Genomic DNA, 19,234 nt, shown 5'->3' on the forward strand with positions numbered 1-19,234 from the left:
GGTGTATGAACAAGCTGAAGAAACTGAGAAATACATGCCTGCGGTGATCCTGAAAATGTCCATGATCCAGTGTTTCCCACTGGAGTGAATATGCAGGTGAATCTCATGCTTTAAGAAATTAGAATTGAAAGAAAGAGTGTTCAGCCTTACTTAACAAGTTTCATGACAATTATGGACATTTCACCCCCAATTTCCATTACTGTAATGCATGTGGAGTTTTTTTTAACAACTCCCATGATTCAAACGTCATCATGCTTTGCAGTAAGATGCGTGGGGGCTGAAAACACACTTTTGAGACCACTGAAGTGCATCTAACCACCTGCCCTGTAGTGAGACATTTGCACCTTTGCAGTTTAGTCATATCACTCTTGAAAGCCAACACACACACCCCCCCCCCCCCCCCCCTTTTTTTTTTTTTTGCCGTTTCTCCATAGGTAAAACAAAGAAAAGCCCCCTCGGCCTGAGAGAAGAACAGAGGGATGGAATGAGAAAGAGTGAGTGAAAGAGAGTGAGTCATGAGTGCAGCTTTGAACAACAAGGGGAAATCCTCCTATTGAGAGGCATGCGCTGTGGAAACACTCATCACTCATAGAGGTAACGGAACCGGAGGCCATGCACAAACCAAAACCTTTAGCCATTTATCTGGAGAACGTCGTCTTGACGCCTGTAGCAATTTTAACAGAAAACGCAAACGGCGTTTCCTGAACGTTTAAAGATGCTAAAAGGCTTTTTGATGTGTTTTTTTTGACCGCCTACAAAGTGAACATGAACAAGCAAGCATGAACATAATCCTGATTGTTATGCATGTTCTTGTAAAATGTGACTCAAGTTCTTCTTTGAGCGATTCAAATTTGTGGTTGTTCACACTGAAATACTTGAAGCGCATCAAGAAGTCATCGAGGCCCACACAATGTAGTTATTTAGGGAAATTTCACATGAATGTCATATGTAGGTATTCACCCCGTACTTTCTGTTGTAGCACTTGAGCTAGCACTTTACTCACAGGAAACTCGGGGGAAGCTCCCCATCTGGGTTTAACATAAAAAAAGGAACGTTTCCTGACGCTTACCAGTGTTTCTTTCACGTCTCTCTCATTTGCATAATTTCCACCCTGATGTTAAAATCAGTGGTTATAGGCCCAAAGAGTTACAATTACATAATATAATTTAATTTATTCTGCTTCAACAGAATTCAACAGGAAGTACATGTTTTTGAATGGTTTTATTTGGTCATTATGAGAGCACTAATTTAATTAATTTGAGTTAATTGAGTTTGTCAAATCTCATATTTATACTGGGTGCAGAGAATACAAACTCCATGGACCTATTTTCTTGGAAAAATGTATGCAGAGTGGGAATAAAATGTTGCAGAAACAAATATGTTTTATTTCAATTAACCTGCAGTATATGATGATTTCATGCATGAGCATTTTTAAAAAAGTAAATATTTAGTAATCAAGAAAATATACAATAAAATGTGACTCGTAGTCTTTCAGCATAGTATAATAATTTAGGAGGTAATTTAAGGATGCTTACATCCTGTGCAGAAATTATGAAATGATGTTAATTAACAGATCTCTGTTAATCTCTGTTAAAAACAGGACAAAGCTCATTTGAAATTAGCTATATTATGATCAAAATATCCATTTATTTTCCCATTGTATCCAACGCATGTCTGAATGTTATTGCATTAGGTAACAAAATATGAAATCAAATAGCCTTTTTGAAAGAAAGATAGTGCAAGCAAAACATTAATGTTGTTTAAGTGTCCAAATTAGCATCCAAATGCTTTTTGGGTCGGTATATGCACAAGTACGATTTTGCAATACATTATTGTTGTTTTTAACCTACTGCATTTCTTTCTTATTGCAGCTTTAAGGCCCGTTCACACCAAGGACTATAACAACAACATAAAGATATAGTTCTAAAAATTGTTCTAAATATAAAAGAATAGCAGAGTCCACATCACAACAATAACGATGGCACTGAGAAATTATATCGTTGGAATCATTTTCAGAACGATTTTTTCCTGATGAACGATAAAGACATTGACAGCCAATCAGAATCAATCCTACTTTCAGAGCTCGAGCATTTAAAGTGGCAGACGAAAAAAATGCAGCGCAAACAGATATATTTTTACATTGATTTTAACTTGTTTGATGTTTCTTAACAATACAGTATAAAACTTTAAGCTGAAACGACACATACAGAACCCTTTGGCTTTTAAATGTGTCCATTTAATGTGTTGACAAAGCTCTTGTGAATCCATAAAGTTGCTCCAACAGTAAACAAATGATGCTACATATTTATAGACGGAGGTGTCAAAGTGTGAAATCTTAGCGGATGTCTTAACACAATGAGGTCAAGAACAGGTGGGTTAAAGGGTATATTATGGGAATGGCACACTTTTACATCCTGATGACTGTTTGGTTGAAATCAGAAGATTATGAGTAATCAACCACCTGAATCTCCCACCCTTTTACAAGAAGAGTTCAAAGAGATCGGGTTCCTGAACTTCCTGTATGTGTGTGTGTGTGTGTGTGTGTGCTGAGTGTGTTATGATCTACCATCAGTCCAATCATCTAACCAAGTCTGACTGTCTTCACAGTTGATTGTGCATGACAAGAACATCCAACTAATAATATCAACCACCACCAGTAAAACTGGTATGAAAATGAATGATCTGTGAAGCTCTGAGACTTTCAATGAGCTCATTAATGGTGTTGTGGTGTCTTATGATTCCTGTGCTTCTGCACTTACTGTATCGGTCAGATCATGCTGAAGGTAGAGATGAGTTGTCAGACACCAACACACGTACAAGGGGAAGCCCCCTTGCAAAAACAAGACTTATCATCTGACATACATGACAGAAATGGAAGTTTTCGGCTCAAAAACACCCACCCATGAGGCCCAGGTCAAATTTAGAGCTCATTTCTGAAATAATGAACTTTTTTAAAGGGGCGTCATGTATTTTCTCTCTCTCTCTCTCTCTCTCTCTCTCTCTCTCTCTCTCTCTCTCTCTCTCTCTCTCGCTAAGTTAAGTATCGGTAGTGTAATTGGTCATACTTAGGATTTGTTTAAATCCCTAACCTTAAGTATTAATATAATAAAGGTAGTAACTCGTCCCACAATGCGCAATAAAACGACCAAACAAATATGATAGACTTGCAATGCAGAGTCAAATTGGGACCTTGGATCTTTTGTCTTGGTAAGCAGCTTTGTAGAACACCCTAGCAACACCATGGCAACCACCCAGAGCACCCTAGTAACAACACTGGCGTCATGACTAAGTTTTACACAGGCAAACTACTTTTGTGTGTGTTAAACAATCACAACTCATGAATTACGTTGAGTTTTGCGTAAAACTATTTACAGATCTGCATGGCAATGGTCTTACTGATGTAAATGGTTTTAACCATAACTATATTATTGCAAATTAATAGTGATGGAATGGTTAGGAGATGTTACTATTTTCATCTAAACTGCGTTTTTTTTTGGTCTCCCAGATTTCCCAGAGCTTTTCTCAAGGCTTCTATCTTCAGGCTTGTTGGCTAGTCACAGACCACACATGCTGGAGAACGCTAAATTACAGCGAAACAAGGGCAGAGCGTCTTGTGTAAGCAGTTTTTCCTTGAGGTAATTAAAAATGTCACATAAGGGCTTCATTATATAGCCATAGTTTCCTGATGAGAGGAATGCATTTACAGCAAAATAAAAAAAAGCATGCAAGTTGGAATTTGATGCTTTTTTTAGGTCCTTTTTTAAGCTCCTGACACTGACAGCTCCACTTTCACAGTACAGAGAACCTCTGAAATTCTGATAAGTTACTGCTTTTGTGGCCGGCCGAAGAAATAAAGTCATATTACAGCATGAAGGTGAGTACATTATGACAGAATTGTTCACTTTAGAATGAACTATTCTTTTAAAGTAAGCTAAATAAGATTTAATCATATTCAGTCTATATTCCCGGAGTGAAACACAGACTTGGGTCTAGATTCTCTGACCCCTCCTGTCTCTGAGTGCTTGTTATTTTCCATTTGTGTCTTCATGTACAGTATGTCTCTGTACTTCTTCTATGAATTTTCCTGGAGTGTGGTCCACGTGTGTGGGATCACCCCTTGCGTCTGGTAGGCTGGGATGAAGGGCTTTCTCCGCCCCCTGTGTTCAGCCCCTCAGTGTCCACATGAGCACATACTGTACATACAGAAGGTTGCCTCTTCAGCTTAACCAGAGAGAGTTGAGTTTCTAGGAAAAGCCTCACAGAGCATCTCCATCCTAGCCAATGTTTAACAGGTGCCATTGCTGAACAAAAACAACACTGTGAGGAACTCATTGACCCCAGCTCACTGTGCTTTCTAAACTGTTTGATCCAAACTTTGTGTTTTAGAAACAAAGAAGGAGAGGAGATGGAATGACTGTCTAGTCTCTTGAATTTAATGTTATTTATGCATTTAATTCACTTTTATATTATTTTAGTTGTAATTATTTATGAATCATTTTTATTTTACTAAGTTTTTATTTATTTTTTTAATTACGTATTCCTATTTTGGTTTTCTTATTAAAGGCACACTATGTAAGTTTTTTTTGGATTAAAATATCCAAAAACCACTAGAACAATGTTATATATTTTGTTGATTTGTGTACTTACATTATACCAGATGTTTCTTAGAATGTTTACATCCAGGGAAATGAGCAGTTTTAACCAGGACACGAACCGTGTCCGTGTGTCGCCGGTCAATGACATCATACCCGCGTTCGTGTGTCGCCTGTCAATGACATCATACCCGCGTTCATGTGTCGCCTGTCAATGACATCATACCCGCGTTACCCTCGATTTCCGGTTTTATTTTGTAGAAACCATGGAAATACCAAAGACGGTTTCAAATATGATGTGTTTTATTAGACAGGTGAGCAACTCTTTGGATACATTAATCGACAGAAAATGAATCATCGTTATACAGCTCAACACGGTTAGTCTTTTTTTGTTTAAATCTCGTTTTCTTGATTTACCGCGAGTACCATATTTACCATGCCTAACATCGATCTAGCTCAATGCAGTGTGCAACAAGTGTCACTTCAGTTTATTTTTACTTTTATAAGTACTTTTACTTTAAAAAGTCAACAAAAAAAGTTAACCTGGTGGGTAAAAAAAAAAAAATCCTAACATTGAAAAGGGAACCCGAGACACATCTAGTAGGAGGCCATTTTTTCACACAACAATGCCGTTTTGGGGCCTGAAAATGCGAACTTTTGAAAATAAGTTTCAAAGCTGCACGTTTTTGAAACCGATACCGTTAGCGTCTCAATAGTAAGTTTGTGTACACGGTGACATCATGCGCATGCATATTAAGTGTTTAGTCTATAGGCGTAGTGTTTCTTCACAAAGTGACATCGCCAACTACTGGCCTGGCATGAATAAAACAGTGTTTTTAGTCGATCGTTTTGACAACGTTGTCGTCTGTACGCAAAAGGAAAAACTTTTCCGTTTTTAGAACATCATTGACCTGTAAACATACCTACACACTACACTAGCATTATGTAACGGCACGTTCTCACAGTTGTTCAGTTGGTGTCTTGACGAAGTGTAGATATGTCCCTGAGGTGGCGTGCAGAACTGAGATTACATTGACTGCGCTGACATGCAGTTATAATTAGTTTCAAACAGCAACTGCTCTTGAATTCTTTCACACACTTTCTCTTTTCCTCTTTCTCCCCTCATACACCTTGACCCTCCGTAGCGTTCTTGGGGGAAGGGATTAAAGCTTGAGAAGGGGGTTGGAAGGGGCAGAACAATTACCCTGTCGAGGCGTTGGGCCAGACCCCTGCAGGTAGAGCTGACAGGCCGAGACCTCAGGCTGTCATGAGCTATTAGCTAGGCAGAGACGGCCAGAGAACACACACACAGATGGATGAACTAAACAAAGAATAGCTTTTTTTTTTGGTTGGTCTATAGCTATGTTAAGCATCCTACTTTTCTACATTCTGCATGCCAGGCTGTACAGCAATATCCATAAATGCAATGCACTCTTCCTTTTCAATATGACAAAAGAAACAAAATATCAGCTGCAATGTTTTTGTTTTTAAGCACACACTATGTACTATAAATGTGGAAATTGCCTCCATTAAAGAATGACCTACCTTTGAACAAATATACTGGGTGTGTGTCAACAGAATGATGCAAAGCACTAAAATCACGTGCAACTATTGCACACACACAAACACACGTGGACCGTAACAACTTCCCATGATAGTGAATAGAAAAAGATTATGCTTTGCATTTTTTTTTTTCATTGCACTTGTTTTACTACATGAAAACACATCACTACAAACAGTATCTTTCCCTTCTCTCTCACACCTTCTCTTTACTTCTCTTTTCTTCTCTTTGCTGTATGTTTCTTGGCTTCTTCCTCTTTCTAGATTCCTAATTCCGAAATCTAATGTATCAAAACAATAAATCTCACAGGTTTACAGGCTTGTCTTTCGTAAAAAAAATTTCTCTCACTGTGTTCATTAACCTGTTTTACCTGCAGAAGAGTTTCACTCAGAGGAATAAAAGGAAAGAATGCTGTCGCAGTAATTTGACCAATAAACCATCAATGAACTATTTAAACCTGTGGGCAACTAAAGAGGATTTTACCACTTTTTTTAAACATGCAGACAACCTTTATCAATTATATACTGTACTTATACTGTAGTATGTTTTTCTTATTTTTCAGTAAAACCCATAGGGCAAAATAGAAATCTTGCTTGAGGAAATATATTTTTTTATAAATTTTGTTCAAACCTTCAAATGCCAAAATATATTTAAAAATGTACTTAAAGGGGCAAGACAATATACATTTACAGTCTTAAAATACATTTTAAATAAAAAAACAAAATGTATTTTTATATATTGAAAATATATAAAAATAGGCAAAAATATAAATATGAAAAATTAAGTAATTATAAAAATATATTTTAAAACGATACCGTCTGTGTGCGTTATTTATTGTGTACTATATTATATATTTTAAAATCAAAAATTATACTATAATATATATATATATATATATATATATATATATATATATATATATATATATAATAGTATAATTTTAGATTTCAAAATATATAATATAGCAGATTTATTAATAATAATAATATAGTATACAATAAATAACGCACACAGACGGTATCGTTTTAAAATTGATTTACATAAATATATTTTTATAATTACTTAATATTTATTCATATTTATATTTTTGCCTATTTTTATATATTTTTGCCTATTTTTATATATTTTCAATCTATCAATATATAAAAATAATTTATATATATATATATATATATATATTCTTTATTTTTTTCTATTTTAAACTTGACTTTTTTTTTCACATTTATGCTTAAAACAAGATTGTATATGTTCCTTAACCTCTGCATGTGTATGTACATGTGCTGCAGGACATTCCTCAGATGACAGACAGGCACACCTACAGGAGCTCGGGGGGGGTGAGGCCCCCCACAGCGAAGGAAACGGCCCGAGGAAAGGCCTCATGCTGAAGGGAGAGGGGCCCGGCGGCTCCTTTAACAATGGAAGTTCTTGGAAGATTCTTGGAAGGTCTTGTGATTTACGATTCATCTTTTTTCATAATATGCAGCATGAACGGCACTTTTCTCCCAGCTCACTGTGAAACATGGAGCAGTTTCTAAAATAAATGAGGTGTTTTGCGTGCGCGATACCCGTGTGACCCAACTGACTGAACAGCATTTTGGCGCCCTCAGAATATTAAAAGAAATATATTGTGTAAAGCAGCTAACATGTCAACACAAGCTTTTATCACGCCTTTGTCAGTAGAAGCCTTTATGTGGAATAATCTTTCCGACACAATTTGACACACTTGGAGCAATCCACATAAATTCCATTAATGTTTAAAGACACCCTATCTGCTTCTACGCCTAATTACCCTGGCGCTCCTCTCACTGTGACTGGACCCTCATTATGCTCCGAGGGCATGAAGAAAAGGAGGTTTAACATCCACAAAAGAAAGAGCCTTCTTATGTCCAGGAAAGTGGATAAACAATGACCTTTAACCTTTGGTGGATTAGGCTTCATTAGGGGGTGACCCTAAACCTCTGTTCACCCGTACGCTCATCTATCTGGGATTAGTGATCTCTGACCAGTAGGTCTATGGGCATTTAAAAGCAAATAGTGCTGGTAAACAATTTAACTTCATCTACATCATTCATATAATACTTATGGTTTCTTGTTATTTTCATTCCACTCAGTCTAGATAGGTTGGCTAGTTAGTTGCGTACATCATTATGCAGAAAATTATAACGAAATACAGGAATAAATGTTTCTATGTACATAAAAATACATTTTTATTCCATCAGTTGTCCCAAAACAAGGCAAAGAATGACAGGGATTTGAGATCCATTGAGTGCAAATCATTATGCACTTAAATTAGGATTAAGATAAAGCCACTTTGTTTCAGAATTGCTGTTAATTCTTTGAAAAGGTTAATCTTTGCGACAACGAGTTGATAAGGTATCAGTCAATAGTTTGTTCTATCTTGGCTATTTTCTAAGTAAAAAATAAATAAAAATTGCAACTTTGACTACATGTTAATCAGTAAAACACTAGTGAACAGTCCCTATCTTGAACTATCTAGAAGATAACTTGCATGGCAATCACGGCATGTATTCTTGAGGGACATAAAGTCGGTTGTTTGACGGTATCATGTATATTTTATCAGTTGTATTGATGAAAGTGAAATAGTGTGCCGTATTGTGCTCCTTAAATGCTATTCTCAAGACAAAACATATTAATTATAGCAAATGGTTCACACGCATTGTTCTGTTGGTGTGTTTGACACAGAGGCCTATAAATGACAAAGAATATAAGATCATAAAGAAAGAGTAATGATTGTTTCATGGGCATTGAGATGCAAAGAGCACCATAGCAGTGTTGAAGTCAACATGAAACAGTCTTTGAATGGCGTTTTACTTTAGCTGTGTAGTATATTCCCATTTGTCGGATGGGACCTTTTTCTCAATGTGTTTTAATTGGATTGTAAAAAGCGATTTCTTTATGGCAGTTGGTTGGAAGGGAGGGTTTGGAAAAGTTGATAATTTTTGGATAAGATTACAAAAACGACAAGTAAATGATGAATCATGCACAACAATGTGCTTTAATAGGGTTCATTTTTACTTTGTTGTATTCATGGTACTAATATTGCGAATTATAGTTCCTAAATTAAAGAGATTACTAACTTTCATGATGTTCCAAACCTGTAAGATTTCTTTCTTCTGCAGTAACACAAAAAACTAACAAAATCAGTAGAAACATTCTTCAAAATATCTTTTGTGTTCTGCAGAAGAAAGTCAAAATACGTTTGGAACAACATTGGGGTGAGTATTTATGGGTGAACTACCCCTTAAAAGACAACTTTTTAAATCGGAACAGATTTTAAAACACTAGACTTGCTGACTTTGTAAGTGGTTACAGAGAAAAATGGGCATTATACTAAATAGTCTCGCTTAGCCAGACCTTCAGACTGATGGTAGAAGGTCTGGAGTCCATAGCAGCTTTCATTGGCCCAGGATCGCCCAGAGGCCGTTTGACTGACATGTAAAGCAACCAATCACAGTTCATTTTGTTCCACATCATGTTTAGGGGAGTGAAAATGTTACGTCTATGTCCCTACGATAATATACCGGTGTGTAAAAATGTTTGATTTCCCCCGACTGAATGGGATCCGAATGAGGCCGTGCTGATCATTCACTACTCGATTCTCTGTGAAATCGGTCAACTCTGACTGCTCAAAATCTGCAGACTGGCTCTGACTTTCAGCAACTATAAATCTGGGAAAATCTGGGCAGAAGTTGTGTAGTGTATTCAAGCCTTTAGTAAACCATTACAATTAACTTAACGCTCAAAATAATGAATTGGTTTGAGTAGGACAAACTTAAATTAAACTAATTAGTTCAGTCAAATTAACTTTTATGAGTATTTAGCACTTTCTTTTTCTTTCAAGTTCACAGAACTGATTTATTTTAAGTAAACTGAACTGTTTCATTGTTTTGAGTTTTATGAAATAATTTATTTTAATTTAGACGCACTTAAGGTCAACTGGGCTGGGATTTCTATTTCCCAGCATTCTTTGCCCATGGCGCTCGAAAGGGAGAGTAAATGCTGAAATTAAGTGTAATATAATGTGTTCTGTTGTGCAAGATTAATGTTAAGTGGGAGATTTAGTAGTGATTTAATGTTTTATGCTAATTTAGAATAATTTTTGTTAATGTTGATTTTAAGAGAGTTACTGTCATGATGACAAGTGGTGCATGCGGCTTGGTTTGAGAGCAAGTATGGCTACTGTTAGCATTTATTGAACTAGTTTGTTATAACCAGCTACGTTTATAATAACAAAAAAGTTCACATTGAGGTTACATGAAAATTTTAAGTGAAATGTATGGATTAATACTCAAACATTTCACGTTAAGAACAAGTAAAATGTACGAGTACAAAATAAAAATCTGCTTGCTTAAACTTTACATTTCTTAACTTAAATATTTTGAGGCAACTGATTGCCTTAAATGTATTGAGTTTTGCCAACTTATTCAGGTTTACAGTGAATGGCCACTTAAAGACACTCTCTATTAAAAACTCCATTTGAAGACAGTGGTGTTTTGTAATGCCGGTTGTGAGCGCTGGGAAGATGTGCTTTGGAATTGGCCAACTTTCGCCCTGTGGCTTGTGCGTGTTGTGTCTTCATAAATCAAGGGCTGAACACACACATGCATTGATCTCAAACTGTCCCCCAAATACTTTCCCAGCTCCACACGTTCATCCAGGACTGTCCCCTTCCCACATACCCCACAGGGTGTATCCTAGCCTCAATCAGATCTCACACCTGTCCTTGTCTACCACTCTGAAAAGCCTCACGTGTCATAGCGTGTGGATCTCATTGGCTATTTGGCATTTTTGTGGCGATCCCTCGAGTGCTTTAGAAACTGCTACTTCTCCAAAAGTCATTTTTCAGAAAACAGCCAGCAGTCATTCATGTCTCAAAATCGAATTTATGTGTCAATCACTTCATTCATTCCTGTGGCTCATTGCTGAAAATAACTCTGGGTCAATTGTGCATGTAAAATGCTTTCATAAATCAGATTTTAGCCCATGCATTATATTTTTGCATATATATTGCATATATCATTTTTTCTTTTTTCTTTTTTGCAAACAAAAATAGGTTTTAAGAACATTTTGCTAATGTAGGTTATTAAAACAAACTCTTCGTGGTTATGCGAAGATTATGAAAGCGTTCCATTTTATAATTCTGCAAACATTATGGAATGTTACTTTTGAATGTTCTTTGAACATTCTGAAACAAGTATTAACATTTAAAAAACGTTAGACGAACATCCCACTAAAGTGTTTCAGGAAAAAAAAACATTCCATGAACCAAATATAAATGATGTTTTTGTGCTACGATTTGAGAACATTCTTAAAGACCAGATAACTTGGAACAAACATTATATTAACGTTACTGGAAGAATGTTTGCGTTTAACTTTGAGAGAGCCTTGCCAGAATATTAGTCAAAGTTCTGTTAGCTGGGATGCTTTTACTGAATGATTTCTTTGACATGAATTATTCTAATGAATGAATGTGTGACCTTTATGGTCATCGGCTCTTAAATCTGCTTTCATGTCTTAATGACAGTAGGAAGGCAGTGAAACGTCCCAGCGCAAACATGGCTCCCGTCTCTTGTCACCTTCCTGCGAGGGAACATATGGCCAGAGACACTTTAGTGTGATGAAAGCAAACACAACAGGGACAATCCACATCAGACCAACAGACTGAAGCCCAAACGCTGATAAAAAAACATGAACAACAAGAAAATGACAAAAATGTCACGCAGGGACAGATGCATATCTTACGGGTTTGTTACAAATCACGTTTCGTTTGATGTGTTTCAGCCAGAATGGAAGTTATGCATTAAATTACAAAGAATTTTAAAAGTGGATTCCACCTTTTGAACGAACCCAATAAAAAAGAACTACAGAAATGACTTTCCCCAAAGCCTCCTAAGGATGACTCCTCTGGTCATGTATTTACTGGATGGGTGGAAGCTCCAGTTTTCAAAGAGAGATGGTTGTATTGCTAAAGTAAACTGATTTTTATCTCTCTTCTTGTCTTCATTTATGATCAGACCTGAGGTGATTCCCTGTGTTTTCTATCAAAAAATACAATAAAAAACAGTAATATTGTAAAATATGATTACAATTTAAAACAACTGTTTTCTATTTGAACATATTTAAATGTAATTTATTCCAGTGACGCAAAGCTGAATTATCAGCATCATTACTTCAATCTTCAGTGTCACATGATCCTTCAGAAATCATTCTAATATGCTGATTTGATGCTTTTCGATTACACTTTATTTTAAGGTGTCATTGTTACAGTGTAATTATATATTTAAGTACTGAGAAATATTAAGCAACTACATGTACTTACTATAGGGTTAGGGTAGGATTAGGGTTTGGTTGAGGGTTAGTTGCATGTAATTATGCATAATTTACTGTTATTACTATGGTAAGTACATGTAACATATGAAACAAGGACACTATAAAGTGTTACCAACATTTCTTATTATTATCAATGTGGAACACAGTTGTGCAGCTTATTGTTTTGTGTGGAAACGAACCCATTAAAAAAAGAACTACAGAAATGACTTTCCCCAAAGCCGCCTAAGGATGACTCCTCTGGTCATGTATTTACTGGATGGGTGGAAGCTCCAGTTTTCAAAGAGAGATGGTTGTATTGCTAAAGTAAACTGATTTTTATCTCTCTTCTTGTCTTCATTTATGATCAGACCTGAGGTGGTTCCCTGTGTTCTTGCAGGGTTCTGGTGTAAAGAGGAGCTTTAGAAACTCTCTGGAATCCTTGTCAGGATGTTTTGTTGTTCGCTGCTGAACTGCCCCGGGACACGAGATTAACGTGCACTGACGTGTGTGTCTTCAACCCTTCTACAGATGTTGCAACTTAACGTTCACAATGTTCAGCGTGTGAAATGTAATGGTTGATGGAAAAGATACATTTAAAACCACATTTACTTATTGAAATAGTTTTCATATGAAATCTGCTCAGTTTCAGCCAAAGACCCTTGAGAAATAAAGAGACGATGCTGGAAGCGCTTTCAGAACGGAAGAGGGTGTTTTTCGTAAGGGTCTTGCTTTTACCAGCTCGGTCCCTTTAGCACCTCTCCGTCTACAACTTCAGAATGTTTCAGGGGCCAGTGGTCTAGTCTAGATGACAGAGCATTTGCATGTTTAAAGGCTGAATGCCCCCTCGCTTTCATTCTTTCCTGAGCATCCATGACCCAACAGGTTTAAGCACAAAAGATGAAAGAGACTAAGTGATGGAGGTCTAAAACCCGTTCTGACACTTGTTGCAAAACTTGTCAGTCCTTGGCCTGGTCTTTTCTATCAAAAATACAATAAAAACAGTAATATTGTAAAATATGATTGCAATTTAAAACAACTGTTTTCTATTTAACATATTTTAAATGTAAGTTATTCCAGTGACGCAAAGCTGAATTATCAGCATCATTACTTCAATCTTCAGTGTCACATGATCCTTCAGAAATCATTCTAATATGATGATTTGATGCTTAAGAAACATTTCGGTTACACTTTATTTTAAGGTGTCATTGTTACAGTGTAATAAATACTGAGTAATATTAAGCAACTACATGTACTTACTATAGGGTTAGAGTAGGATTTGGTTGAGGGTTAGTTGCATGTAATTATGCATAATTTACTGTTATTACTATGGTAAGTACATGTAACATATGAAACAAGGACACTGTAAAATAAAGTTTTACCAACATTTCTTATTATTATCAATGTGGAACACAGTTGTGCAGCTTATTGTTTTGTGTGGAAACCTTTCTTTTTCAAGAACAGCATTTATTGGAAATATAAATCTTTTGTAACATGTCTTTGCTTTTGATATATGTAATGCATGTTTGCTGAATAAAAGTGATTTTATTAAATACTTTTATTTATAAATACATTATTTAAAGACTCCCCCCCCCCCCCCCCCCCTCCCTTTTTAAGGCTGCATTTTACCAAAACCAACAATGTGTTTTTAGACATTTAATTGAATCATACAACTGTGCTACTCTTCAAGATCCAATCAGGGCTGTAAGTCAAATATTTACCCAAAGTGTCACTGGCATCAAGTGTTTTAAATGCTAGTTAAGAATATGACTCTCATATATACATTCAGATAATTGTAATGATTATGTAATGAGAAAAGACAGGCCCTCATAACTATAACACTTCAGAGGGTTGTGGTGGGGAAAGGGAGAAATACATTAAACCAAATAATATGTTTTACTGAGCTAAAGTATATGGTTTATGGTTCATGTAGGTTGAGCTATGGGATTGCGGTTTATATGGGCAAGTCAGTGCTACTGTATCAATATAACACTCCTACACTTTCATGTTTTATTGACCCGCTGCAATCAGGCCCTTTAGACTTTCAACAAAAGTCAAGCCAGCCACCCCCTCACCTTGACCCGAATTCCACCACTCAAACATTCCTTCTTTTCTTTAAAGCTTTTAGTCTTGTGCAACTCTTTGTGTGTGTGCCTGTGAAGAAACCACACCTTCAAATCATTAAATCATGTTGTTCTGATGTGATTTTATGAATGTTGCCAATAAAAAGATCCAAACACGAGTCATCTTGCTCATTCTTTTATTACTTTATAAAACAAAGTGCAGTTGAGGATGAACAGAACTTTTTTTTTTTTTTTTTTTTTTTTTTTACCTGCAAATGAACCAAGAGAAAAAAGCCTAAATAATTTATGATACATAATTAACAGGAGGTATTTACATTTAAAAAAAACAAAACAAAAAGTTGCCATTATGAAGGCAATAAAATAGCCAGGTTTCTTCCTGGCAGAGGTAGATAAACAAAGAAACAGGAGGGAACATACAATAACCAACAAAGTAGACACATGAAGAATGTGAATGAGTGAATGAACACCCTCCATAACTCCAGACCTCAACAATACGAGCTATGCATGAACACAAAATCCAATATAGTTTATCTTTCCAGTTTGAACATCACATTAAATGCAAACTTTGTCTATAGAAATTTTATCATATGCAAATTACATTCAACCCCTTATTTTAACATCCTTTGGATCCAGCCCAAAACATTAGAAGAAATAATGTGTATGCCAAGAACAAATAGGTAGAATGTGTGAGGATCATCTAGGGCTCATTTCTTTTAAGGCTATAACTATGCTTTTAACTGATTATGCATTCAACATACAGTCTATGAAACGGTTCATATTAAGACTCATGAACAAAATGACTTTAACACAATGCAAAGTCACAACACTGAGAACGTTCCTTGCATTGACCATGCATGTTTCAAAACAGCACTTAACGGTGACATAAAATCCACAATCTCCTAAGAGATATCGAGGGCTCCGCAGTCAGTCAAAAGTGTTACGGTCCTCAAACCAGCGGGGTCTTAGACGACTATCTAGTGGCCAAACCGGCAACGTTCAGTCCCAGACGCTCACAGTCTCTTGAGCTTTTCCAGTCTGGCTTTCAGCTGTTCTTGTCGTTGTCTAAGTTTGTCTCTCTTCTGTGCAAGTCTCTGGTTCTCTGTTTCCAGATTTCTGATGCTTTCTTTCGCCCGCTTTAAAATCACCACCTTGGAAGCCTTGTCGTTACTGGACAGTTCGGGGACGTTGTCCCGTAGCTTAAGAAAGCAGTTCTTTAACTCGTTGCGCCTTTGCCTCTCCATCACGTTGTGTGTCCTCCGCCTCTCTTCTTCATCCTCCGTGTCCACCGCCTGTCGGGAGGCCAGACTGCGAGAGCGTCCCGAACTCTGCGTGATTCGGTGGGAGTCTCCGGACCCTCGGGAGCGTTTGGGAGGGGGGGAGGGCGGGGGAGGAGGAGAGGCGGGCCGTGGGGCGGCGTAGTTGTGCTGTTGCTGAATCTCAAAGTGACAGCGCTTGATAGCGAGCTGCTGCTCACGCCGACTGTCCTCCAACTGCTGCTGGTGTTGAGAACGGGTCAGCGTGCTCGACCTCCGGACGGTCACGACGTCAATCTCCTCCTCTGTGGAGCACAAACAGTTCAAATCACGTTAGTTCAAGTTTGATCCATGTGGTTTCAATCTGGCAACAAACTTATAACACGCTCTCTTTTAACTTTAGGACACATGTGCATGCATCAGAAAATAAACAAACATTCTAAATGAATCAAAAGACTCACCAGAATCGCTTGTAGATGATTCTCCCCCAGTGGACAGTGAACCGTAATCAGACGTGGACTCGATCAGCTCCTGGCTGTCCAGCGGTAAGTCCTCGCTCTCCAGAGCCTGACAAGCGAGCGCCACATTGTGGCAATCCAGCGTAGAGCCGGCGATTTCGGCAAAAATCTCAGTGTCAATATCGGAGAGCAAGGGACTCGTGGAGAGCACCGCTGAGAGTTTATCCTCGATGTGTTTGCCTCCGTCGATGCGCCACAGTAAGTCCTCCGAGAGCGGGTCGTCCGCGGCAGAAGCGGTGCCGGTAAAGTTCCAGTCCAGTTGGAGAAAGTCGCTATCCTCCATTAAAAGTTCAGATACCAACTCCAACTGGTCCACCGTGGACAAATTCTTCGCGAGCCCGGGTTTCATCGGAGGGGACTGGGGCGGCGTGGGGATGGCCTGCAAGTCCTTCATGAGACTCAGGCAAAACTCGTCGTCAAACAGCAGCGGCTCGGAGTCGCAGAGCCACTCGTGCGATGGAGAACAAGCCTGCAACATCTTGACGGAACCTGTCAGGAAAACGCACGAGAAAAGAATCCTTTAGAAAGAGAAAAAGTTTGCATTCAAAAGTCCACCCGGCTTTCTGCTACCGACAAACAGCGGCTTGTTTCTAAACGGCCTGCGAAGTGTTGTTCTCATGCACTGCCGATTGCAAAGTTACCCGGGCTCGCGCGTTCGTTTTATTCGTGTTTACAATGTTGGCCCCGCCCAAAGTGGGCGGAGTTGCACGCAATCGTGCGTGATGTCACTTAACAGCTGGAAAGAAAGGTCCAGCACGAGTTTTGTTCCAAACTAAATTTCTCACATTTAAAACAAAAAGTTAAATCATTCGGTTTGACTTTTAGAAAGCGAATAAACAAAAAACATGTTATGTCGTAAATTAGTTGTAATTCATGTAAAACGATTTTCTCTGGCAATATTGTTGACTAGTGTGACAAAAACCTCTATTCTGTATTCATGTGGCATTGAATAAAGTGTTTTAACTGAAAAAAGTTGCGATGTAGAAAAGTAAATAAAAAAAGAACCCTGCAGTTCTGAACGTAACTAATAAAACTCTTTAACAGTATTATTTAAATATAATAAAGAAGATACTTGTATATAGGCTCTATATATATACTGTACAAAATGCAGGAAAATTGACATGTGAGTGAATGAATAGACAGTGAATGAAAAGACATGCAATTATGCCATGTGTAATCGCGTATTAAAGTAAACAACGGATCATATAAGTAAAGTCATATAAAGTATCTGTGAAGCATAAAAGCACTACTTAACCAACACACTTTTACTGATTTCTTAACGAGTAAAGCACTTCCTGCGAAAGTATAATAAAGATGTTCGCATTGTATAATCAAATGGAGGAAGCCGGTAGACATGCATGAAAAGAACAAAAAGTCACGTCTTACCTTTTTTTCTAAACACTATGGCGAAAAGGGGAGATTGACAAAGACGGTAAGTCTAAAAAAATAAAAGTGTGTAAAATTATTTTAAAAATAGTTGTAAAAACCGCAGAGCCTTCTTGCGGCATGTCACAGCCCACGCGGACAGAAGCTGGCAGTGGGTGTGGCGACGAATGGAGAGCATTTAATTTAAAGGGCGATGCACTCCCGCAATTCCTCCGCGTTAGAAAACTCGCGCCAAAACTCTTTCAGCAAATATTGAATGAAAACTCTTATTGTGATGATGCCTAATTAAAGTCTGTAGCTTGATGTTTAATAAAATCCTGCACGCAAAAGCGGTTGAATAGCCGTGGTGTAATGAAGGGAATATACATCCAACCTAGTGCTCTGTCTGAGTGCGCCTGCACTCAATGAACCATGCAATTCCAAGAAAAAGAAGGGGGGTTGTAGCTCACACACGTGTGCGAGAGTGCGAGTTCACAAATGCCGGTCTGGTTTGCAATTGCGATAGTAGTGTCTACTGTCTAAAAAAAAAAAGAGAGAAAGAAAGCCGCGATCACGTTGTGCTGTGGTCTGTTTTGGCGGGTAATATACGTACAAGGACATACTGTTCTCAAACAGACACTCCTTACATACACAGTTACAACTGATCTCGCGCGACTTAAGGGATAGATATATGAACTTATATGTGACTGCAAAGCATATGAGGAAGATATAGGCGTTGGTTACATAACAAAAGAATCGCATCCGGCTCAACACGTGCAGGCTAAAGGCACCCCCTCTCAGGTGGCGGGAATGATTTATGAGTCTCCCGCGAATTCGACATATGGGCGGAATCCTGCATTCTTTATGACCACTGACCTCAGAATGCAACAAAGAGAAGATGTAATTCTCATACACGTTCATTGTAGTGTAGCATGCTATATTCCGTCTTAAACTATTTAAAATGATACATCATTCTTATGTATGCCGTTTTCATGACCTCATATTAAAGAGACAATATGGGGCATTTGCACTTTAAAAAACTCATTCGTCACATTAAGTGCAACATGGTTTTCAGGAAATTCCAAAACACTAAGTATGAAAATGATCACGAATTAGCTATGTATTTACACCTAAATTTATAGGCCTATGTTAAAAAATTTTTTTTTTGAAGTGCAGTAGGCCTATATTTGATTCCTTTTGAGTTCAATGATAATCCAGGATACACAAACTAACATTTAATAAATCACACTGCTCCTCAGTGAGTGAAATGGACAGAATTGAATGTATTTTGAAAGTCCTATATAAATGTTGCCACCTAGAGGCCATTGAATGAGGCTAGTGTACGAAGACCTAGTGAACTCCAGACAGATGTACAGCATTGCTCAGTTTGCTTTCTTTCGGCAGATGCCCTGTATAACCTAACCTCTCTATATTAGAACCATGCTTTTAGTGTATCCTTCACACTTTGATCTAGAATGCATTTAATATTTGCATATAATCCACTAATGAAATGAGATGATTGCAATGCTCAGTA

General features: G+C 37.6%; 2 protein-coding genes across 7 annotated transcripts in view; one reads left to right on the forward strand and one right to left on the reverse strand.

Moving 5' to 3' along the window:
• Positions 1 to 14,901, forward strand: part of LOC309474187 (uncharacterized protein) — a 51,104-nt gene extending 36,203 nt beyond the window's left edge. For 4 of the 5 annotated variants that reach the window (XR_014197218.1, XR_014197219.1, XR_014197220.1 and 1 more), the window contains 5 exons: positions 2 to 96; positions 435 to 594; positions 3,506 to 3,635; positions 3,753 to 3,874; positions 7,440 to 14,901. Coding sequence is in view for 1 of the 5 variants with exons in the window: in XM_082136590.1 (XP_081992716.1) it covers positions 2 to 9 (8 nt within the window). In the remaining 4 variants the exon portion in view is untranslated. The remainder of the gene's footprint in view (position 1; positions 97 to 434; positions 595 to 3,505; positions 3,636 to 3,752; positions 3,875 to 7,439) is intronic. The other variant, XR_014197217.1, reaches the window with a different exon arrangement.
• On the reverse strand, positions 14,724 to 18,091 carry mych (myelocytomatosis oncogene homolog). 2 transcript variants are annotated; one of them, XM_082136500.1, is made up of 3 exons: positions 17,722 to 18,091; positions 16,279 to 16,824; positions 14,724 to 16,122 (listed from the first exon to the last, which is right to left on the reverse strand). In XM_082136500.1, the coding sequence occupies exons 2-3, from the start codon at positions 16,811 to 16,813 to the stop codon at positions 15,575 to 15,577; spliced, it is 1,083 nt and encodes a 360-aa protein (XP_081992626.1). In that variant the 5' UTR covers positions 16,814 to 16,824; positions 17,722 to 18,091; the 3' UTR covers positions 14,724 to 15,574. The 2 variants fall into 2 exon arrangements, with proteins under 2 accessions (XP_081992626.1, XP_081992625.1); XM_082136499.1 differs by lacking the exon at positions 17,722 to 18,091 and having other exon boundaries at positions 16,279 to 17,692.
• Positions 18,092 to 19,234: the final 1,143 nt, after the last annotated feature.

The sequence above is a fragment of the Leuciscus leuciscus genome (genome assembly GCF_965113295.1).
Source record: "Leuciscus leuciscus genome assembly, chromosome: 14".
NCBI classification, from domain to species: domain Eukaryota; kingdom Metazoa; phylum Chordata; class Actinopteri; order Cypriniformes; family Leuciscidae; genus Leuciscus; species Leuciscus leuciscus.